The following is a 25,560-nucleotide window of genomic DNA, read 5'->3' as shown; positions in this document are numbered from 1 at the left end:
GGGTGATCTGATGGCCACCTATAAGTTTATCAGGGGTGACCACCAGGATCTGGGGGAACGTTTGTTCACCAGAGCGCCCCAAGGGATGACGAGGTCGAACGGTCACAAACTCCTGCAAGACCGTTTCAGGCTGGACATAAGGAAGAATTTCTTTACTGCCCGAGCCCCCAAGGTCTGGAACAGTCTGCCAGCAGAGGTGGTTCATCGTTTCAGCAGCTAGCAATGTTAGTTCTGGTAACAAAATGCATAAAGCTTGAGCAACAATCAAATATATGACAGAACAAGCTCTACTAGGACAACTGCAGCATTTCTCATATCATAGCTACAGATCTTTAAAAAAAACCACCAAACAAACAAGACCCTCTTCCCATACCTCTGCTACTCCAGGAGTGATGCTGTTCTTCTGATGCACCATGGACACATCTACACATGCACTTGACTGCGGAGTTGACTCATTAGCTCCACAGTAAAGCGTCACTGTCTATACATGCTCCCCTATTAGGGCACAGTAAAATTAACCAACTCTGCTGTAAGATAGTACTGTCCAGAACAAGTACCATCTAACAGCAGAGTTATTTATTTAGTACACCAAAACACACGTGTGGACAATGACCAGAGCTGCCTGCCCACCAGCCCCGCACCATAGCGCGCTTGTGCCCCAGGCACCCCTCTCCAGCACATTGAGCTGGGGCAGGCTGACCCCCCTGCCAGCTGAGGCTACTCTGCCCCAGCTCAACATGGTACAATCCCAGGCACACATGTCAACGCAGCACCCAGAAGCAATAAACTCTGGTGTGAGCTACGTCAGAGTTTATTGCTACGTGCTAATTGCATGTATAGATGCATCCAGTATCCACCACTTAAATTCCAGTGAAATCATTTGTCCCACTTTTTTTTTTTTTTTTTTTTTTTTATAAATACCAAGCTTGTTGGAGAGTGGCAGCAGGGGAGAAAATCCACCTTTTGCCATTCGGTGATACCTTCAAAAGAAGAGGAAAACAACATAATTTTTTAGAAGAAAAAATACAGTAAACACATGGTTGGGCTGGGGTGGGGTGGAGGGGGAAAGGAAGAAACTTAAAAAGTTTACCCGACAACAGCACAGATTTAGGAAATATACAGTTTGATGATAATTCTCTTTTAAAAGATGGTATTTAAAAACACCCTTCCAACATCAAAGGCAGGTCTCCAAATCTTGTGTTATTTTATTTATGCCTTAACCAAAGAACTATTTTGTCTAGCCTGACGGGTGAGAGGAAAGAGTCCCATTTTACTTTTTCCCCTCCTCCCCCTCCCATGTAAAAGTTTCGGTCATAACAATTACAAAAAAGTATAATATTTTTGGCTCCAATGACAATTGAGATTTTTATAAACAGAATTTAAACATGCAAGATGGTTTCCTGAGAAAACAATGTCTAACTTGGGGGTCAAAAATATTTTTGAACAGTGCCAAAAAACACCCGCAAACTCAGCTCGTAAGATGTTGGGGTACCTGGGGGGGCCTGATCCTTGTTACGGCAGTCCAGCCCCAGCCCCTTCCCTACCGTCCGCCCTAAGGTGCAGGTGCCAAGCAAAATGCCTTCGCGTGCCGCAGTCTGGTACCTGTGCTGGGGGCTGCCTACCCCTGGTCTAAGTAATCAATTTTGACAATTGGGGAAAAAAAAGTTTTAATTCTCCACCTTTTTTTTTGTTTGTTTGTTTCAGTCATCCTCCAAATGGAAATAGTTGTCATAACTCTATCCAATAGACTGCTCTAGCATGTCTAGCGCATTTTATAGCTTCCCCAAGCAAAGAGCCCAGCAAGGTAAGACCGATCAGTCACTATACCATTATCTGAGAATACAGAGAGGAAAAAGCAAAGGCCAGGAGCCACGTTGTAGAGATGCTGGTCTAGTACAGACAGACAGGCACAAGGCATTTGGTCAGCAAACAAAAAAACCCACCATACTCCAGCCCCTCCTGCCACCGCCCCGCATAGACTCAAACCTCGGATTAAGCATCTTAAGGCTCTACTAAGCAACTGAACATATATTAATGATCCTTCTGCAAGCCCATCAACAAAACCCTGTTATGATTTGTTTCCTCTAGAAACTAAAAAGGTTGAGAACCACTGCTCAAAGCACCCGTGGACAGATTCAAGGCACCCTGGACACATTTGTGACACCCCTTGGACAATGCCTTCTCTTACTTTTCACTCTTAACTACAGAGAAATAGAGAAGTTTTTCTTTCGCAAAGAATGCAGGAAGACCACAGCTATGGATTTCCATATGAAATCTGGGTTTAATCTTGTGAATCATGTCTGTACACCTAACAATGCTAATATTGTGTGTGGGGGACATTGTGTGGCACCGTTTGCCACCCTTGGAAAGATCTCAAGTCACTCCATGGTACTCTAGATCAGGTTAAAAAACAGCTTCTCAGTGCTCTGCCAGGGCTATGATCAACCCAGGCATGCTAATCTAAGAACCTCACTAAAACACTGAAATCAATAGTAACAAAGAACAAAGATTCATAGATGTTAGGGGCTGCAAGAGACCTTACAAGATCATCGGGTCCAGCCCTCCTGTACTTGGGAGTTCTCCAATTAAAATGGGGAAGAGGCAACTTAAAAATATGGTTTCAATCCACTCATCTCTGGCTTATGGGCCTAGCACACACAATCACAAAAAATTAGGATGGGAAGGGACCTCAGGAGGTCACATCTAATCCAATCCCCTGCTCAAAGTAGGACCATCCCCAACTAGATCATCCCAGACAAAACTTTGTCTAGTGGGGTCTTGAAAAGCTCCAAGGATAGAAACCCCACTACCTCTCTGGGTAACCTGTTCCAGTGTTTTACTACCCTCCTTGTGAGAAAGTTCTTCCTGATCCCCAAATTAAACTTTCCTTGCCTCAACTTGAGACCACTGCTCCTTGTTCTGCGATCTGCCACCACTGAGAACAGTCTAGCTCCTTCAGATAGTTGAAGGCTGCTATTAAATCCCCTCTCGGTCTGCTCTTCTCCCAACTAAATAAGCCAATTTCCTGCAGCCTCTTCTGATAAGTCATGTTCCCCAGCTTTCTAACCATTTTTGTTGAACTTCCAGTACTCTGCTCCATTCTAATCCTGGCCTGTGACATCTCTGGTGAGTCACTTCAGTTTTCTTTCTCTTCCCACCCTTTATTCTGTCTATGTAAAAGACAGACAACATATGCACACAGTAAGGCATTTCACAGAACTGGGCATCTAGACTACAATACAGAGATTCTCAAAATAGTAAGCTGTGCTACCCCACATCCTATAAAGGCTGCTATGGGGTGCCAGACAATATTAATACTGCTAGGTGTTCAAGCACTTGCACAAGGTAAAATCCAGAGGTTTCAAACAGGAATCCACAGCATCAAAAACATTCTTCTGACCTGCTGCAATCCAAGTTGCTTGCTCTATTATTTCCTTGTAGTCAGAAGAGTGAAAAGCTAACAGTCGGCGCTTTTCCAAGGGGGTGTCTTGAATCTAACTAGAGAGAACCATTGCTCTAATGCAAGAAATTAGCATGAGGAACAGAAGATGGGAGAGGACAGAGTACAGGATGAGTTCTCCTCTTGCATACCTGCAGCTATTCCAGCTTCATTTACCCAAGCACTTTTCTTATTTCTACTACTGCACCAGTTGTGCAAGCACTCAAAGACACTACCTGGAGCAGTCTAACCTGCTTCAAACAGGACCAGAAGAATGAAGTGGGAGAAAAAGTGTGTTCCTGCTCCCCTCCAGCAGCCAAACTGGGACAAGCGTTTCCAGTTCAGACATGTATCACCCATATCGAATTTACTTACATGCCACCCCCAAGTCCGAGCAGGAACCCAATATATTAATCCAGTACGAGTCCCAGAGATCTCATGTCCTATAGCTATAGGGAAGAAAGCAACAGGATTTCTCCCTCTCTTGTTTAATTTTTTTACCAACATATTTAGTCCTTTGGTATTCAATGCCTGGTAGAGAGGTTTCTGACTGTATTCTCTCTCCTCATGTACAGCCTGAATTCCAGCATAAGATGAAGTGCTTCGTCTTGCTAAGGCAGGGGGCAGCAAAGAAAAAGTATTTCTTTGCTTCGACTACAGTGTACAGAAGAAAAATAAGACAATGGAAGGTGACATGCTTACAGAAAGAGCCAAGGAAACAAAATTCAAGGAAAATGTATTTAGGCTTACAAGGCCAACTAGAAAGCTAAGCAATCCTACGATTAGAAACAGCACACAAAGCAACCATGTGTGCATTTTGGTCCTTAAACTTCAGCAGAGAACAGGAGTCAACAGAAGCATTAATCTCACTGTTTATGGGCAAAGCAAAGTTTCTCAAGAACTGATCCAAAAAAAAAAAAAAATCAGTACATAGAAAGTGTTTTTCAGAGACACTGTTTCAGCTACCTGCAGATGTGAAGTTGTGCTTTATTGTTTTAAGACATTATGCTTCTACTTACAACCACTCAGATGCTCTTTTTTTTTTTAACCATAACCCACAATAACAGCAAAAAGTCATTTTGTCACCCCAGACAAGCAAAGCTTTGCATGACTGACTGTGTCTGAGAGACGGTTAGCCATTTCAGTCCGAAGTCAGACAGAGGGGAGGGTAGAACCTTAAAAGACTACGTTACAGATGCGAAAGCTTTCCTTATCAGATACAGCGTTGTGTTTGGCATGCACAGAAACACAAAACGTAAACAGATTTCAAACATGTAGATCTGTGTTGCCAAAAGTTTCAATTCTTCAAATACTGCAGCCATATAAAATTCTGCTTGAATGATTATATTTGATACATTATTCCAAGCAGTGTGCATGAACAGGGATACGAAAGCTTTACTGAAACCTACCACTGAAAACACAGACACGGGTAAGCAGTCATATCTAGAAGTCTGAGGGCACAGCTGTACCTGCAATATTAATGTGAAGCTATAAACTCCAGAGTTTATTGCTCCCGGGCATGCCATTTGAACGTGTATCCAGGACCGTCAGTCTGCCAGCCCGGGGCTGCTCCTGCCTGGCTCAGCGTGCTGCAGAGGGGCTGGTTGGGGCACAAGGGTGCTCCAGGGTGCGGTTAGCTGGCAGGCAGCCCCCCTGCACTGAAGCACCCTCATCCCTGTGCCAGACACCTCAATCTGAGTTTACATGCGTTTAGCTGTGGAGTAAAAAAACACTCTGTAGCAGGATCGGAGTTAATTAGTTTCCTCCAGCCTAACTGCCCTGCACGTATAGATGCCAAGACATTTCCTGCAGAGCTACGTAGTGAAGTCCACACAGTAAACGTCTCCTGTAGATGCCCCGTACGGGTTTCCTAAGAACGGAGTTTAAATCACCTGCTTACTGCATTCCTCACATTCAACGCTTATAGATCCTCTTAAGATACCCCCTGATGTCAGAATGAAGTGCCAGAGCTTCGCTGTTTAATCTTCCTGCAATCCAGCCAATGTCTGCATCACTGAAGATTATTTTATTAGTCCCATCATCCACAGATCACTGCACATAAACTTCCTTTTCAGTGATTTAATAAAAGACAACCTTGGTCAGTTATACATCCAATAAATACAAGAGTGCTTTTGTACCGACACAAGCACTGAAATCTCCAAAGATTCAGTGTTACATTTCTGTCTTTCAAGGGCGCTTCATCACTACAGAGGCTATAGTTTACATTCGATTTGTAGTGTTAATCCAGGCTGCCTGCTTCCACATAGAAACTTTATGAACTCAATTTTTAGAGAACTTGCCTTTACTCATTCCAGTGCATACAAACTCATCCCTACTAGCAGTATTAATTTTGACACACAGAAAGTAAGTCTAAAACCATGTGCAACTATCTAAAACCATACTGAACTACCCATTTATTTGCTGGTAATTTTTTTGCAAATCCAGCTTTTCGTGGCCCCCAAAAAAGGGCGCACCACGTAACCACTAGAGCGAAGAAAAGCCTATACTCTAAAACGGCTTTTCTTGTCAGCCATCTTAAAGGGGCTGAAAAAGCCACTAGACTCATACATAACCCTGTAGAAGTCTGGGCTTCTTCTAGGGAAGAATAATTTTTTTTTTTCCTTCTTCTTCGGTACAGACATTATAGAGGAAGCCAGGCCAGACATTACAGAGGAAGCCAGGCCAAAGTTGTTGGAGGGGAGGTTTAGATTAGACATCCATAAGAACTACTTCACGGTCAGGGTGGTTAGGAGCTGGAACCAACTTCCCAGGGAAGTGGTGCTGGCTCCTACCCTGGGGGTCTTTAAGAAGAGGCTTGATGCCTACCTAGCTGGGATCATTTGAGCCCAGTTTTTTTTTCTCCTGCCCTGGCAGGGGGTCGGACTTGAAGATCCATAAGGCCCTTCCGACCCGACTGCTGTGATTCTATGAATGAAAGAACTTTTTTCAACCAGTCCTAGGAAGTGTATTCAATCTACCGGCTGATGCATACTCAATCCCAATGCTACCAGCTCTGGAGATAAACTAATGGAAATGCAAGAAAGCCTCATAACTAAACCACTAGCACCAGATGAACTTCCATCACTCAGCAGACTGCTGGAGAGTATTGGACCTCAGTGATTTTATTATACTTAGTCTATACAGTTCCAGACACTTCGTATTAGCAGACCGTGATGCTTAGCTTTGCCCAGAACAGCCAGTGGGAATGAAATTGTTCTCCAAGTGGAACCAGAAACAGGACAGGGACATAGTAGGACTTCATCTTTATGGAGAGAGTATATGGGAACATCTTTATTATTTTCTACCAACCTAGTGAAATGAAAATCATCAGTCTGAGAAAGAAAAAAAAACCAGCAGAATTTCTCAGGCAACTCAACAGGGGGCTCTATAAATCCAATGAGAACAAAAGTAATCTCTCAGCAGAGTACAGGGTGACAGACAAATCCTGACACACAACTAATGGAAGGGGTTGCTATACATGGCAGGTTCTCAAATACATGCATGCGCTCTGCAGAGATGCAGCAGACCCAAAAAATGAAAGAACAGAACAAGAACCAAGCCTTCATTCCCAAGAACATGGCATCTCTCTCTGCAGGCTACATCCAGACTAATTTCTGAACCTCCATATTTGAGAAAGGATCAAACGAGCCCTCTTCAAACATCGAAGCGGAGCAAAGCCCAGCTGCTCAACTCCCCTCCCATCCTCAGTCAATTTTTATCTCAACTGGTTTGAGGACCTCCAGGTAGTTTCATGAACCTTGAAGCATGGGATACAAAGACTACCACTGAGCCCTGATCAACTTTTCTGCTGGTGATCCCTGCCTGCTTCACTCCAAGAACAAGAGACAAGAAATGCACATTTCTGAAGGGATGTGTTGCTCAACAAACAGGCATCTCTAGTGTCCCATCACAAGCCACAGCAATATGGTACTCACTCCCCCACCACAAACTCCTGCAATTACAGCATTGAAATTTCAGCATTTAGTGCTTAAAATTAACCTTTACACAAGTTGAAAAATTAAACCAAAAATAAGACCGAAAACTTCAGTTTCTTACTCCAGACTCGGGCCGTGTAAGCCGTGCCACACACCTTGCCGATGTCCGCATACTGTAGCAAGGTAGAGACTGGCACCTCGGTTTCTTTACAGGCTCTACCACCAGATTTGTAAGGTCTCAAGAAAACTGCATGAGATGACTCAAGGGGGCAGAGAGAAAGATGATGCATTAAGTCTATGTACAGATCATCTTAAAGTAGTGCAGCAATATAACCATTTAAGGGGGAGGAAAATAGCTGTTAAAAATCCGGATAAACAACCTTTCCAATCCCTTAGATGTGTTCTACTTATGACTTATGGCAGGGGTAGAGCAAGAGAGAAAAAGCTTTTAGACAGCCATCAGATCATCACCGGAGTTCAGCCTTTCTAATGGATGAAAGATTGCTATTGCCAACAATATATTACGTGTAAAGTCTAAGAGATTAAACACAACACAAGGGATTCGCATATAAAATAATCTCGGATTGATTATTACCTGGTAACTCAATTACACATTTTTACCAACTTGAACCTAGAATGATGAACTATGTTTTAAAGAACTGAGATTTTCTGTGCAGTACATGCAACTCCAGATGCATTCTCAGTAGGGATCTACTTAATCTACTTAAAGCACAGGGAAGGGAAGTAAAATCAGAGACAGCTCACTGAGCCCAGCACCATTTTCAAAGTGACCTCCCTTGACCCCCTTCTCTGCACCATTTTTACAGTGAGCCCCTGCCCTTGTCACTGACTGGTGGAGAGGGCTTGATACCTTGTCGCCGATTGGTGGAAAGGGGTGGGCCCACACAAATGCAGCTCTCAGCCAACCAGCAGCAGAGGGAGAAGGGGACATCTGCCATCTTGTCTGCTCCCCTTCATGCTTCCCTCCCCGGCAGGCCACACAGCCGGGCTAGTAGCCACTGGTTCCCACGGGGGTGGGGAGCCAGCATTTTATTTTTAGTAAGGTTTCCCTTCCTCCCCTGATGATTCCATGCAAAAAATAAATAAATAGCAATTAAAAAAAATAAATCACAGGGAACACCATTTTGGGGGGTGATTGTGGAAACCACCTTTTTTCATGGTTTCTGTGAAAAGTCACAAAGTCTCAAACTGAGTCAATCTTTAGTCATCAGGTAGCATCAACCCACTCATTTTCATATCAAACAGGAGCAGTTTACAAGTGAAAGCATTTGATTTTTTCCAAACTGCCAACTGCAAACTCTGCTTGTGACTTAAGAAAGCAGCACATGTTGCTTCTGGCTTGGGGCTGAAAAGGGATTCTGCAAGAGGAATTTAGCTAACACTAAAAAAATCAACTTCTTTAACTGCTGCTATGTGGTCAGTCCATCAGAAGTAGAAGCTTAATGCGCATTACGTGGATTTAGGCCACCGTCTACATGTACAGGCGTTAAGGCACATTAAGGCTGTGTGTGTGGGCTGACTTGGGACTAAAGTTAGTCCCAAGTCAGCCCACACACAGAGTTAATGCACTTTAACAGATCTACATGTGTTAATGTGCTTTACCTGTTCGCACCTAAATTTGATACCTGCATGCGTAGATATCAAATTTAGGAGCAAATAGCCTAAAGTTGCCATTTTTAATGTGCATTAAAGGTGCACATGTGCAGATAAGCACCCTTAATGTGCATTAACATGGGCTAATGAGCATTAAAACATTATGTATAGACGCCCCCATGATGTCATAAGTCACTTCAGATCACAATGGATTTAAGCCATTTCCAGTATGGGAGGATTTTGTGGAACCAACCTCAAGAAATATCTGTATATGCTAACTAGCAGTGCATGGTCAGAGACCCATTTCATAAATTCAGTTCAATTGTGGAGTGGTCTAATGTGCATAAACCACTTAAGTTTGCCTTTCTAGTGTATTATGTTATCAGAAAGTGGACTGAATTACAGAAGTCAAAACAGCCTACAGTTGGTGTATTTTCTAATACAGCATTCAGTTTCTTTGGAAAAGAACTATATGCAACACTGAGATTTTCCAGGGAGTCTTGGAGATCCCTGCCTAGAAAAGCTTTTGTCTTGTTATAGGGGGGTCTGTGTGTTACCAGTTCATAAAACCAGGAGCAGAACTAGGTACGTGTTTGGCTGCTGTCGCAGCTGGGAGAGGCAGATCTGCATCTTGGGGAAAAAGTGCGCAAGAGAGAGGGGCAGAGCTAAGTTAGCAATCTAGGGGCAGTACTTGGCATTTGCTTATTCCAGGTGGGGCAAAAAAGAATCCAAAAGTTAAAGTCCTTTTGGTCCTATAACTGTAGAAATACTGCAGAGAAAGCACACTTACTCCCCAAAGGCAGGAGAAAGAGGCAGATCTCATTTAGCCTGTTTTTTGGGAGAATTGTGCTGAGCCCTCCTTAGATTTTTCAAAGGGTCAACTAATCAGACCTACCACTAGTCAACTGAAAGCAGCTAGTCTCAGTGCCCTAAAAACCCTGAACCACAGCCCCAAGGTCATATAACTTAAATGCTGTCCAATAAGGCAGTTTGTTAAACAGCAAATAAAAGATTTTCCTGGGAGACGAATATGTGGCACCTACAGCTAGTATCTGTGGCGTCTGCAAGTTTCTGATCTTCAATTATTTTCTCTGCATTCAGAGAAGATCTAAGAAGTCACGTCACCATTTCCAAGATAAGTGGTCTGCTACTGCTATTTAAGGATCCCTTTCAAGTTTGGGATTTACTGCTTTCATTAATCTAAGCAGGATCAAGCCTACGAAGACTGGTTTTCTACTTACAGGGGGCCTAACCTGGGAATATTCCCAGAAACAAAAGGTGCGCAACACCAATACACTAACACGACGAGACAGAAAGAGCTCACTCCATGGCATCCTGCCTTCCCAGAGACTTGGCAACTGGCAATTCAAAACATGGTTTACACAGCCTCCAGCATGGAAACGGAGACAAGTGTGGCAAGACGCTTCAAACACCATGGGAAAGATCCCCTCGTATCTCGTGCGCGTCTTCTCCTCCCCTCACTGCCCCCCAAGAACCACGACTGCATCCTGCAGCTGCTTTGAGGTAGGACATGAAGTGGAAGGGAGGATGATAGCAGCCTTGAGGCAAAGAAGAGCTTTGTTGATTGGCCAATCTGCCAGTCATTTAAAAAATGTAAGACAACATCCATCCGGTCCAAAATGATAGGATCATGACACGGGGCATGCCAAGCAGAGAACAAACTATTCTGTTACTAATACCCTTCTCAACAATGCAATCTAGCCCCTATGGCAACCTTATTTCCACTGAAACAGGACGATGAAGTAGTGTACATTTATGACCCTGAAGTCAGCAATTTTAGGCAGTCAAAGTAAAAGTTACGCTGTACCGTGTGAAAGAGCGCAACTGTACATAAATGCATGTTTCAGCCCATTAACTCCACTAGCCAGACGAAATAAGCTCTATCCTGGTTCCTATCAGGACACCCCAGGGAATCTGCACGCTGGGTTTTTATTTGTACTACACAACACAAGATCTCACGTGCTTCAGTTTGTTTAGTTTCTTACGGTAACTAATCGTCTTCACAGTCAGCAAGAGTCATCTCCAATGACATTTATATGCCCTTAAGGAAAGCAATTCATCTGTTAAAAGTCTACCTGCTCGTTAGGCAATACTGTTGTAAAGGTCTTTTATGAGAGGATAAACTTGACCTACTGGATTCAGAAATAAAATGAAATATAAGCTCATCAGACTGAAGGCGAAGTTGCAAGCCTCATCAACAGAAGCATGGCAGTTGTAACGTGAATAATAAAGCTTTCCATGAGTTTCACCCAGGGAAGGAACAAAGTTAGCTACTTTGCCAACGCTGTTTTTCCCCTTTTATAAAAAGGATGGATTGGCAAAGTTGCCTGCCCGGGGAACTAGAATTGTGTCTGACCGTGTAACAGCAGAGGGCAGTTAATATGACCATACTCAAGTACCAGATCACAACGCTTTCTGGCCTCCTTTCCTTTCCTTTCACACAGACTGGTCATCCATCACGGATACTTTTTCACTTGTCCCTGCATCCTTCACTGAGCAAGGCACTATACTGCAGCTTTACACTGGTTTCATAACAATAGCAGGAACCTAGGCAGCCCGCTGTATAGTTGCTCAACTCTGCTGCAATATAGCTATTGTTAGGACTGCTGCATAAGATGGATGAACGTTACCCTGTAATTCACTGGGGCACATATATCCTGCAGGCCACGCTTGCATAAGAAAGGTCTAACACATTAAACTAAGAGACAGCCAAACACCCATATGACTAGTTCCATCACCGTAAAGCATACTAATTGCTGTCTACAGTCAGAGAAGACCTACAATGTGCCTAAATTCCATGGCAGTGATGAGTTTCATAGTTTCTAGGGTCAGAAGGGACCTGAGCAGATCATCAAGTCTGACCCCCTGCCATGGCAGGAAAGAGTACTGGGGTCAAACGACCCCAGCAAGGTGTTCATCCAGCCTCCTCTTAAAGACCCCCAGGGTAGGAGCCTGCGCCACTTCGCTTGGAAGTTGGTTCCAGACCCTAGCCGCCCTGACCGTGAAGTAGCGCGTCCTGATTTCTAACCTAAATCTACCCTCTGCCAGCTTGTGACTTATTTCTAGTCACTCCTGGTAGCACTTGGGGGAACAGGGACTCCCCCAGTGCCTGCTGGTCCCCTCTGACTACTTTGTAACAGGCCACTAGATCCCCCTCAGCCTTCTCTTGTGGAGGCTGAGCAGGTTCAGGTCCCGTTGCCTCTCCTCGTAGGGCCTACGCTGCTGCCCCCTGACCATGTGAGCAGCCTCCTCTGGACCCTCTCCATGTTGTCCACATCCCTCCTGAAGTGCGGCGCCCACAACTGGACGCAGTACTCCAGCTGCGGCCTGACCAGTGCCGCATCGAGGGGGAGGACCACCTCCTTGCACCTGCTCAAGATGCATCTGTGGATGCATGACAAGGTGCGGCTGGCCTTCCTGACTGCCTCCCCACACTGCCAGCCCATGTTCATCTTGGCATCAATGATGACTCCAAGATCCTTTTCTGCCTCTGCACTGACAAGAAGGGAGTTCCCCAGCCTGTAGGTATGGTGCTGGTTCTTCCTCCCCAGGTGCAGCACCTTGCACTTGTCAGTGTTGAATCCCATCCTGGTCTCATCCAGCCACCCCTGTAGCCTAGGGCTGTCTAGGTCTGATTGCAGACAATTCCCCCCTTCTAGCATGCCCACATCCCCCCACATCTTAGTGTCGTCAGCAAATTTGAACAGGGTGCTACTTACCCCCTCGTCCAAGTCACTGATGAAGATGTTGAACAGTGCGGGCCCGAGGACCCCACTGCCCACATCCCTCCAGGTCAGAAATGACCTGTCCACCCCCCACTCTCTGGGTGCGGCCCTCCAGCCAGTTGGCGACCCATCTGACTGTGTGGGTATCGGCACCACAGTCCCCAGTTTCTTGGAGTTACTGGGGCAGGGGGGAGGAGCTCTCACATGTATCACACCCTTGAACATAAACGTGCACACTATTTTTGCAAGGCCATAAAAAGGGGGGAAAAAAGAATAATATCTATTTTAACTTGGACTATAAGCAAGTAGCAGAGGTTTGGGGGCCATGCAGCAGGGCCCAGTCTGGCACTCCATGTGCTGCTCCCAGAGCTGTGGACTAGGTTGGACCTGGCATGCTGGGTTTGACCAGGGACCAGCTCCATGGTCTGTCCTGATCTGGCATGCAGCTGGGGAGGAGGGGTACCCCACAGGTCCAGATACAAAGCAAGAGTGCAGAGGAGGTACAGAGGAAGGGAGCAGTGAAGCAGTCATTGCCACAGCTCCCACAGCCCCAGCAATTAATGCTACCAACACCACTGCTCTCCCCTAGTTCCCGGCCTTGTGGGGAGCTTTCTTCCTTGCAAATCATGTACACCCCAACTCCCCGCCCCTTCCAAAATCAGCTGTGGAAAGTGCATGTTGCATGTGAGCCAATACAATACTCCAGTTCTAGAAACACAGCATTTCCCTTCCATCTCTGCCTGAAGAAGAGTGGCAATATTGCTATTTTAGCCATTTTGCTAGTGAAACAAATCAACTGGAGGTTTTTTTGAGATCAACTATGCCCTGGGAAGCTGTGGAAAGTTTCTTGCTGAATGATATTTTGCTCAGCACCAGAGTCTACCAGTTGTGGATCATTTAGCAGAAGTTGCATGTGCAATTTTACAAAAATTGCAGAGCCCCAACTTTTACCCTTGGCAAACTATTTATCACAAGACCAGTGTTAAATGAGGCAGATAGTTGCTTATGCCTTCCAAAGTGCCTGTCCTCATCAAGAGGGGGGAAAAATGCAAGTATAAAAACCTAGGGGCGGGGAGGTAAGAATTTTAGTTTCTGATAAGACAAGGTTCTTTGGGTGAATCTGATATCTTTTATTAGACCAACTAAATAGTTGCAGAATAATTTTTAAGCAAGCTTTTGGGTTCAAAAACCCTTCGTTAACTACCTACACTCCAGTTTCTGATAATTAATTGCCTTCAAAATCAGCAACACTTGGTCTTTTGAGAAAGCCTAGAAGTTACCCCTCCCATCCAAACAAAATGCATTAAGCCAGCACGTCTTTTTAAACAGATTAAGAAAGAAATTAACACTGTGAAGTCCTAGTGCAGACAAAGAGAGTCTAAATAGACCTCGCAAAAGCACAGATGTTGCCAAAGCTGGCTTTCAGTGCCATAACAGCTTTAGCAGGGGGAGGAAAACGTTTATTTAGAAGAATTAGTCTGGCCAGAAGATGGACTGACTTGCCTCTGAGCCTGTCACTTGTCTGAAAAATATCACAACAGGCATTTTTAAGAAGTACTACTCTGCCACTTGGAAGAGTGCCTGCTACAAGGCAATATCCCTGACCTATGTAGTTTGCCTGCTGGGGAAGCAAGAGAGGGGAAGGGAGCAAGGCAAGGCCACTACAAGATCACTTGCACACAAGGCCATGCGAGCGCCTTCTGAATCCCAACTCCAGCTCCAGCTTCCTTGCACTATCAGGACCTGAAGGATAGCTGGATAAGGGGGAATGCTGGCTGATGAGGACAGAGACCATTTTTGCTTTCCCTTCTCGCTACTAGATAAGGTTTCCATGAAGTCGATCGTATGGTATTCTCCAGACAAAAGTCAAAGCACACTGCACAAACATGCACTCTGTGAGCCATGCATGTACTGCTTCCACCACACTCCTGGCATTCTTAGAAATTGGAGGCAAAGTCCGTAAATCCATTAAGTTTTCTCCCTTTCTTCAAGTCAACATGCTGTCAGGAGCCTAGCATTCACCACTCCTACCATATTTTCTTCACGGACCATGCGCCCCCCCCCAGTTAAAAGACAAAGATACACACACTTGTTTTTGGAAAGCAGAATGTAGAAAAAGATCTATATAAAGTCATGGGCTAGAGCTCGCTCTCATGGAGAGGATGTACTGCAAAATGGCTTCTACCTTCACTGGACTCTGGCCCTCCAGATGACAGAGGAAGGTAGTTAGCCATGGTAGGCGGAATTAGTCAGAAGACGAGACAGATATGCACATTTATAGACTGATTAAATACAATTATATTATCTTATTAAAAAAAAAAAAAAAAAAAATCACAAGCCTTCATGGGCTGGAGCTCACTTCATCAGATGCTGGCAGTCATTTTGCAACACAGTGACTTTATGCTCCTATTTTGGTTACAAAAAATCAGCTTCCCCACTTAAACCACACATCCCAACCTGGAGGGCTGATCTGGGGAAGGACGGGTGCACGTGGTATGCAAGTACATACAGTTTGTTCGGGGTGGGTTTTTGGGGGGGGGGGGGGTTTGAGGGAAAAGCTATGAGATCAAATCTTGTCTAAAGTTTTCATTAAGGAATTTAGGACAAAACAGAAGAGTCTGCCAATTCCACACAGTTGGAGGCCATCATCAGTACAGAGGAGGATCAGAATATTGTACAGAAAGAACAGAACTATCTACAGGATCAGGAGTAATAGAAATGGAACCAAATCCTATAAAATTTAAGGTCATGCTCTTAGGTACTACCAACATCTGTTATAAGCTGGGAGCTTAGGGTCTAGAAACAATAGATAGGGAGAAAGACTTCGATGTACTAGTTATAACAGGATGAATAAGCCACACATGCAGTGCAGCTATTAAAAAGGCAAACCCAATCCCAGGACACAGAAAGACAAGTACTCCAAGCAGCAAGCAAGAGCAAGCACTCACCAGTGCATTATCTAGAATATTGTGTATACTTCTAGGCAACCATGTTCAAGAAAGATAACCTGAAATTTGAACAGGTGTACCAAAGGCAAATGAGAATGATCTGGGGGAAAGTTTATCACATGAGAGGACTGCTTAGAAAAGTTTCATTTGTTTAGCCTAACCAAAAAAAGGTCGCGTGCAACTAGGATCGCGCTCATATATACGAGAGCAATTTTTTAAATTTTGTATATATAGTGTGTGTGAGAGTGTGTATCTATAAACTGCTCTTGTGTACGTGTATAATACATATATAAGAGTAATTATATATATTGGACATGTACCTACACCCTTCAGACAAGGAAGAGAGCTACTAAGAACGGGGAGCATTGGCACAGAAACAAAATAGGTATGAACCGGCCATGACTAGAGTTAGGCTGCAAAATGGAAGATGCTTACTAACCAACGCAACCGTTCAGTACAGGAAGAACCTTCCAACTTGTATAGTAGGGATTTAAAAAAGCTGAACTGCTTAGAAAATAAGGATAAGTGCATTTATGGAAGCGATTCTGTAATGTGACTACCTGCAATAGCAGGGGAGTGAACTTAGCAACCCACAAGATCCTTTGCAGTCCTATGTTCAATGGCAACCAGCAGACTCCTGTAGTTACCAGCGCATTTATGAAGTTAAGTTGAACGCTGAAGGCTGCAAATCAATTTTAATGAAAAGGGTTTCTTTATGAAGTATGGTAATCAGAAAGATAAGGAACCAAGAAAATGTTTGTCAGACTTGATTTCTTTGAGTAAATGCAAACTATTTTCCATTTTCTTTGCAAATCTGGAAATCTAAGCCACTTGCGTATATGTGTAATCTAGTGGCTGTACATGCCAGCAGGATTACATTTTAAGACCTGGAATGTACTCAATTCCATTTGCTAACAAACATTGAAAGTTCACATGCTTGACACGCTGCTGGAAGTCAAAATCCACCTAGAGGTAATAAGTAAATCAGGGGTTGAAAATGATGGCTGTTTTGCATAACATTATCTAGGATTTTACCCTGACATGGAAACACTGAATAAGGCATTCAACACCAACCCAGGCTTTGAGGACTCCAAAAACAGAATAATCTAGCAACACAATCTTAGAACAGCTAACAAAAAACCCAGCAAAAAACAAAAAAAGAGCTGTCATTTATACTAAGGAAATTAAATAAAACTTTTGGTGTATAACCATATAATCTTATTGCTGCTACTTACCATCCTTTCCTCAAACCCTCATTACCATTTTGCTGCATCAAGTCTGAAGTTCTAGTTATATTCTTATGCCATGCCCCTGCTATCTGAGCAATTCGTCTGCAAGTAACCACATCCGCTAAAATTTTTCAAGACGTGCCATAAAAAAATTTCGAAACTTTGACTTCATGAACCCAAGTGCTAAGCCACAAAGGTATCAAAGAATACCTTCAGAGTAAAGAAAATTCAGCACCTTCAAAACTCAAGTCTTTCCAGTTATGCCTTTTGAACAAACAAGTACAGGTTTCTATTCACCACTTTAGAAGAGTTTCTCAAAATCTGTCTGAATAACAGCCACCACAATACAGTAGCCAACAACAGAACTTGAGCTGCTCGAATATCTTCATCAAGGCATCTCTGCCATGTAACATATTCCACAAAAGCAAACGTATAAATGAAGGCAACCAATGGATCATGGTGTTCACGTTAAGAGGTACAGTCAGATGCCTGATGAATGCATTTGTGGCTGACAAGCCCAGTTCGAAAGCAACTCAGCGAATTACAAGTTTCCACAGATCCATGTTGTCCGAGTTGGAGTCCAGATCTGCAGCATGCCGCTTTCTTCTTTCTCACTTTGCTTCCATCCTCTGGATCAAAGCTGCTTCATGTTGAGTTGCACCCCATGCCAGATGTTCTCTCCAGACCAGATGGGATTCTGCATGCTCCTCCCAGCTTTCTATATTGATGCTGCATGACTTCGTATCATTTTTCTACACGGTGGTACTGCCATAAACGGCAACCCCGCTTTCTAGAGCCATCTGAAATCTCACTATATAAAATATTCTTGGGGATACAGTCTTCTCCCATTCTCCTGACATGGTTGATCCAGCTCAACCTCCTCTTCCTGACAGTAGTTTCTAAGTGTGTCAGTCCTGCATGCTCCAGTACCTCTGTGCTTGGTATTCTGTCTTCCCACTTTATTTTCAGGAACTTACACAGACATCTCATGTGGAAGCTGTTCAGTCTCTTGATATGCCTAGTCCACATTTCTGAACCATACAGCAGGGATGACAGCACACAAATCTCACAGATTCGCATCTTCACCTTAGCTGACAACTTGCTGTTATTCTGTGCACATTTGTGTAATAACCCAAAATTGGTCGCTGCTTTTCCGAGTCTGTTAAGCCTTACAAAAGAACTTCACTTTCACCATGTACTCAGCAGCAAGGTCCCACATAAAGCATAGACTTTGGAGGATGTGAGCTATCACAGAATTACGCACCATTTTTAAGCATACCACTCTTGTCTGTAAAGGAAGAGTCTGAAGATATGAACGAAGAAATGTAAATCAATACATGAAACAACTGGTCCAAACAAATACAGACAACCCCCACTTAACGCAGTTTCGCTTAATGCTATTTCACTATAATGCTCATTTTACATTCATACCCGATTCCACTTCGCGCTCAATAAGTTTTGTTGCAACGCTTACGGGCATCAAGCAGGGAGCATAAACTAGCGCCACAGGGCACAGGCAGCACGTAGCCTCATTGTGCGATTTAGCCCACCTGCACCCGGGCCATGACTCATGCTGCGGGAGCCCCAGACACCATGCCCCGCTCCCACCGCCCGGAGCGACCGCAGCCATGACACAGCCCTCCCTCCCCTCCGCCCGGCATGGCGGAGACCGACAGCAGCGTCTCCGCAGCCCGAGCGGGCAACGACGGCCCTGAACTACCAAGTGCTCACGTCACTGCTGCTGGCACCCTGGTAACAAATTATATTTATTTAGATTAGTTCTTATGAGAAAACGGGTTTTGGCTTAACGCTATTCCACTTAACACACCGTTTTTCAGGAATCAATTAAGCGTCCTAAGCGGGGGTTGCCTGGAGTAATGTTAGAAATCAGACATCTAAGAATATAGGCCAGATTTACAGGAAAGGAAGCAGCAATTCTGAAGACTTAGAGGTCATGGTGAACACCAAAGTGTAATGTCATGAGAAAAAAAAAGTCTAGTTTAAAACAGAAGAACACAAAGTATGATTAGGAAGACTATTTCCTATTAATCTTCCCTGATGATGTTTCTACTAGAACTCCACATCCAGTTCCAGAGGTCACAATCCAAGAAAGGTCTGCCCAGGACAGATGGAGACATGGAGCTGAGGGTATGTATGAAAGAGCCAGAAGAAAAAGTTAGAGAAAACATGCCACACAGGGAAACAGTCAAGGAATTCAATCTATAACTGGATCACCTACAAGGGGACCAGAAATTTGAGAAATGAGGGCTCTTCAATGTCAGAGAAAGGCTTAGCAAGATCCTATAAACTAAAACTTTAATCAAGATTTTTTTCCTTAACAATTAGTGAACGCAGTTATCCTGACACGACCCCCCAGAGGCTGCAATATTTCCAATGATGGAGAATCTATAAATCAAGACTGGATATGCACTCTCTAGTTCAAGCAGGAATTAGATTTAGTCAAGGATGTGCAATGGCCCATATTATGCAGGAACTAAGATTACATGCTGGTAATGGCTCCCTTTTTAGCATTACGATCCATGCATTAACTACCTCATTCACCTTAACAGGTTACTGGAAGTCTACAGATAATCTACAGCAGTGGTCTCCACACTTTTTTGATCACGCACCCCTATCAGTAAAAAATTCTTGAGCACGCTCCCCCAATATATGTATATTTATATAAATATAAAAAGAAGTTCTAATATTTTCTTCCCGCACCCCAGTGGATCGTCTTGCGTGCACCCCACTTTGGAGACCACTGATCTACAGCACACACAAAAATGTAGAGACCTATCTAGCGAGCATCACTTAACTTACTACAATGGCCGGATTTTTTTTAAGTTTACTTCAGAGACTTTAGGTTTTCTAACACAGCTAGCAATGAATACTTTTTCACTAACTGCACTAAATTGTACAGAATTGATTCCAGTTGTCATATAATACACAGGCCCTGGCTACAGGTCAGAGTCTTTGAGCCAGTAATTTATAGGACTTAACTGGCCTACAAGGGGTCTAATCCAAAGTCCTTTGATTTCAACAAGTCTTACATCAGCCCCCCCCCCCCCAAAAAAAGTTATTATATGGCACAGAGCCATTGGCTAAAAAGTCAAGCTTCTCAGCCATTCTCCTTCCTAAATTTACGATCCTTTAATTGGCAGTAAATTATCTGAGAAACTCAAAACTGCTCAGCAGCATCATATTCAGCACCGGGAAGGAATATTTATGCTGAAGCAGCCCCCACAGAGGGAAGGTAATTTAAAAATACTGGCAGCAGCCTGGTTCCCCCAAGTCAAGGGTTCCCAAACTGTGGTACACAAGACATCTCTGGGGGGTACGTAGGAGAAACTGTGTAATGGTGGATTTAATTTTCATTATAATAATGGGCATTTAAGGGGTTAAAATATAAGACGTATGCTGGGAGGGGTCCTCAGGCAGCTGTTAAATGTGGAAGGAGGTACACAATAGGAAAAAGCTTGGGAACCTCTACCTTAAGTAAAAAAGAATAATAAAGAGCATAGTGGGCAGCACTTACGCTGGGTTTGGTCTATACTAGAGATTTTCAACCTTTATTTTCATTTGTGGGCCCTACAAAATTTTGAATGGAGGTCCCTTTGAATTGTAAGCATGGGTATTCACATACTTTTGATGGATGATAGTCATCTTTCATGGACCCCTTAGACATAGTCTGCCGTCCCCCTGGGATCCGCAGACCACAGGTTGAAAACCACTGGTCTACACAATGCAATTCAAAACTAAACAGTACATAGCACAATGCTCTTGGGAACTCTGCTTTGCTCTCCCCCACATATGTATTTACCATTATCACCATTTGTTTTGCGATGCAAGGCAAATAATACCCAAAATATCAAACAGAGAAATATATTATTTACCCAATTAAGTTACAATTATGGTTAAATTGGTCTCATTTTCTATTCACCTATCATTCCTCTTTGCATTTGGTCCTTCGCAGCAACTATTTTTCCAACAATGGTCTATTAATTGGGAGAGACAGCAGCTTACTTCAAATGAACTCCAAGAGAAAGGTATAATGCGCTTCCTGCACTGGAAAGGAAGCCTGAAACTCTGGGGACCAGACAACACTACAGGAGGCCATTCACAATCAAGCAGATTATCTCTTTTCTTTGCTAGCTATTATGACCTGTCTGGTCTAGTTTGCATAAATGTGTGTTTATTCACTGCAATATTGGTCTTGTAAGACTAGGGAAAAAAGTCTTGACCAAATGCGAATTGTCACATCACTTACACACACGCACACCCAGAATACATGATGGACTACTGGGAAAAGGACATTAAAAATGTATTTGCAGTGGTGACTGACTCGCAACGCTTTAGGCTTTCCCCTGCTATCGCATTAACATGCAGACGAGCAATCACAACTATCGCTAGACAGTCTCTCAGATGAACATATTCATCTTCTGGCAATAAGCACAGTTTTCCCATTAGAGGGTTTTCTTCTATTGTTAAGTTTTAACTCTTGTATGACACACACCCAACTACTAAAAAAAATAAAAAAAAGAGTGGTGGTAAAGGGGAAAATGCTTTACTTATGAAACTGGTTTACATAATAAGTTGGTTTCAGTGTACAAAATCAGCTTATAGTCATCTAAATTAAACTAATCTTACAGACCTCAAGATTGAGGAAAGTTAATTGGCCAACGCACATCACCATTTAAACTAGGTAGGCAGTCATCTAACCAAAAGAATTTCTCTCTTAATTTGAGCTGTTAGGTCATTTTTATCGCTTGTCATAACTGTCAGAAGAGACATTATGAGACTTTTTCAGTTTGAAGCTTCATTTTGGAGGATTAGGTCCCCCCCTGTTCTTTGCTTTCGTGCAAAGGTAACAAGAAAACGCCGAGCCGACTCTGGATTACATTTTTAGAACTCCGCGCAGATGCTCAAGCTGTTCTGCGAGTTCCTAGCACTGATTCAATGCTGCTTTGTGCTATTTATGGCACGATGCAGCGACTGAGCATTCTCAGTTTGGGGAGGAAATTAAGGTTTTGTTTAGTTTTTTTTTTAAAGAAGGGGGTGGGAAAGCAGAGTCGCACCTGTGACCATAAGATCAGGTTTGGCCCGGAATGGAAATGTAATCACCGGAGCATTTTTTCTGGTATTGTCCTACCCCTGCACTCTCAGTCGCTCAAGTGCAGTGTAGTTTATCAAGTCTGCTGTAATCACAAAGAGGAAACTAAACATGCCGAACGAGACCAAGCTGAGGCTCTGCTAAGTTAAGGAGTTTCCTTCCACTTCTTGGTACATCTTCAGGCCTCTGATAACTTCAAGCGTTGTCCTTTATGCACTACCCCGGAGATCTCAGCCAAAAAAAAAAAAATGACCTTAAGAAGTCTGATAAATCATCAGCTGTTTGCAACGCCACGGTCGATTCGGCAAGCTGAGAAAAGTGCATGACAACCTATTCAAACAAAACAAAACAAAACAAAACACGTCTCCCAGTGGACTGAAATTCATTTCTAAAGTTTCCTGTTACCGCACAGACCTGCGCTCCAGGGAAGAGCAAGGTCCTTGGCCTGGATGAATCGAGACAAGGCACCGCGTCTGGGCTGGGGGGAGAGACTCGCAGCGCAACCTCCGCGGTCACGACCCGCGCCGGGGCTCTTTGCCAGCCACGGCCAGTCACGTCCGTTCAAAATCCAGCTAAAATTGAAGCAGCAACTAAAAAGCGCCGGCGCTTCCAGCTGCGCGCAGAACAACAACAACACCACGCGCATCTGCAACACAACACGGATTTATGCAACCGAATCCGAGCCGAGCCGAGCCGAGCCGGGAGCGACCTGCTCCGCCGCCCCCTCTCCCCCGGCCCCGCAGCCCAGCGCCGGGCATTTCTTGTCCTTGAAACAAAAGGGCTGGGGGGGTCACGGCCGCCGAGCCCGCACACCAGCAGGAGCCGCATCCCCGCCGGGAGCTGCAGCGCCGCGCCGCCGGCCCCGACCCCAGCCCCGACAGACCCTCTGCACCCAGACCCCTACAGACCCAGACCCTTACAGACTTTTAAAGAGCCAGCCCCCGGAAGGTCCAGGTCCCTACAGTCCCCTTACAGACCCAGACGCCCCCAGGCTCTTAGACCCCCGCGGTCCCCTACAGCCCGCCGGAGGCGCGGGGCGGGCGGGCTCACCCGAGCACGACGAGCTCGCCGTACTTGACGGGCTCCTTGTTGGGCGCGCAGTGCTCCTCCTGGCTCGGCGAAAACATGGGGCCGCGCTGGGCCGGGACCCGGGCCGGGACCGACCGACCGGGGCCGCTGCCGCCGCGCTCCGCGCTGCCCGCGCCGCCGCCGCCGCCGCTGCCGAGCGGGGGGCGGGGGGGCCCGAGGGGCGGGGACGTACCACCTCGCCCCGGGGGGGAGGCGCCGAGGGCGGGGGCGGGCCCCGGGCGAGCCCCGCCTCGCCTCGCCTCGCCTCCCCGAACCGCGCGGGGCCGCTTCCTGGCTGCACCGCCTCGCGGCTCCCCCCCGCTGGGCCGGCGGTGGTACGGCCCGCTCTGTTATGTAAACATAGAGTACGGCGCCTGGTGGGTCTTAAAGGGGCCGCTCTGCTGAGAGCAGCGCCCCCGTCCGAGGAGGACCGTACCACTGCGGGCCACCCCCCATCCACCCTGGGCTAGGACGGCGGGGGTTCTACCTCGCCAGCCCGCGTTCTAGGGCACCAGTGACGTCACGCTCTAACCCCCCCCCCTCCAAATCTGTGCCCTGGGGTCCACTGCACGGCTTGATATTTAGGGGCCTGTTCTGGACCTTGGCCCAGGGCTGGGCCCTAGGGCAGGGGCGCGGGGTTCTAGAGCAGGGTGTGGGGACCCTAGAGGGGGCTCTACAGCATGGGCGTGGGGCCCTAGGGCAGGTTCTAGAGCGGGGTTTGCTAGGTTCTAGAGCAGGGGTGAAGCTCTAGAGTGTGGGTGGATGGTTCTAGAGCAGGAGCTTCGCCATCCTTTCTTGGCATGGTGTTCTAGATCCACCCGACCTTTTTCCTGAACCAGAGATGGGGCTGCAGTGACCAGCCCCCCCCCCCCCAATTCTAGATCGGCATCCCCTGCTTGGCTCCAGAACACTGCTCCAGATGCCTGTCCCTCTGCCCTGTGTCGGAGCAGGTAGGACCCAAGCTCCCTCCCCACCACCCCCATGTTTCAGGATAGCATCTTCACACTTGACTGGACCCCAGGTTCTAGATCAGCAGCTTCAGCTGGCACCGGAGACCATTGAATTTTCTGCCCCATCCCCAAGCACGAGTTCTAGATCCAACTCACTACCAAAAAGAGCTGCCACTCCCACTCCCATGCCCCCCACTCTGGAAATACCAATTTTCTACCATCTCAGTGCATAGTAGAAAATATCAGCTGATGAGACCTGATCCTGTGGGGTCCGAAGGCGCTTTGTGCATGCCCTGAGCTTCTGAATTCTCAAGCACCGCGGCAGGCTGGAGATTTGGGAAATTTTGCACACATCGAATCGAGATCTGAAATCATTGCTCACAACAGCTCTCAGCGATTTAGTTGACAGGTAGTAAAGGGACCTGGGACAAGCCAAGCATTTAAGATGAGGTGTGGGAAGGCAGGTTGGGTACAAGAGAAAGGGCACCAGGTTGCTGCTCTTTGAGCTCCCCTGACCCCAGTCATGACTGAGGGCCATTGGTGCGATTCACAATGAGTTCAATAATCATCTGTGGTGATGCTGAGAGTCATAGTGGTAATGCCCAGCAATGTATCCCAATTGTAGCAGGAACGGCAGCACAGAGGGTGGCAAAAATGAACAAGAAAATGATGCAGAATGAGGCTCTGCTGAAAGCGCCAAGTTACCAAAGATATGCGCGTATGTACAAGACTGTTGGGAGGACCGAAGCATGTTTTCACTGGGGAATTAGGCAGCCGGGCAGCATTAGCACCAAAGTTTGATTTATTCATGGTTTTGATAGATCAGTCTAAACCACAACATTCAGATCAGGCTCTTCCCCATCCCCCTCTCCACCCCAAGCACAATCAGGATGGGTTTAACGTGGGGGATTAAGTACAGACATGTCTAATGTATTTTTTTCTAGATGTATCAAGTTCTTTGCTAGCTAGTGAGGCTGATTGTAAGCAAAGGTAGAAGAGGGAAAATTTACTTGTAAAACAAGCCAAAAAAGAGACATGCAGAGAAGCCTCCACATGTGAGTGGTGCCGGCAGCACTCACGACTAACATTAAAATACCCCTGCTCCATCCCGCACCCCTCCCCCTTGTAAAGACAAACCTATTGTATTATGGGGACAGCCAGGACCACAGACATCATCAACATTGTCATCATGTTTGATGGGCAAAGAAAACTTTCTTTTAAAACTGCCTCTTTACCAGTCTGTCTCGCTCCCCTCAAATGTATGCAAATGGATGGCAATAATGATATTATGGCAGGGAGGCAGTCAGGCTAATATCCGGCATACTCAGGCACTGCCAGTACAATATTGAATAATGCACAACAGTCTGGGCACTTATTGGATGCTCAATTAATGACTAGACCCATGGGCGTTGCCTTTGGAGGGTTTCTAAATTCTAGCTTGGCTGCCTGTGAGATTTTGCCCCTGAGCAGTCAACTGGCTTCAATATCACAGCTGATAGGAAATAAATACTATTTTATTTT

At 45.4% G+C, this 25,560-nt stretch overlaps 1 protein-coding gene across 1 annotated transcript in view; it reads right to left on the bottom strand.

Moving 5' to 3' along the window:
• PELI2 (pellino E3 ubiquitin protein ligase family member 2) overlaps window positions 1–23,354 on the bottom strand; it is a 119,189-nt gene extending 95,835 nt beyond the window's left edge. The window contains exon 1 of the mRNA XM_090034263.1: window positions 23,072–23,354. Within this exon, the coding sequence (XP_089890389.1) occupies window positions 23,072–23,148 (77 nt within the window). The 5' untranslated portion in view covers window positions 23,149–23,354. The remainder of the gene's footprint in view (window positions 1–23,071) is intronic.
• Window positions 23,355–25,560: the final 2,206 nt, after the last annotated feature.

Source organism: Crocodylus siamensis, chromosome 2, assembly GCF_052110815.1.
Source record: "Crocodylus siamensis isolate JL-2025a chromosome 2, ASM5211081v1, whole genome shotgun sequence".
Taxonomy (NCBI): Eukaryota; Metazoa; Chordata; order Crocodylia; family Crocodylidae; genus Crocodylus; species Crocodylus siamensis.
Note: the sequence above shows the minus strand (reverse complement) of the source record. Positions and strands in the feature narration are given on the sequence as shown.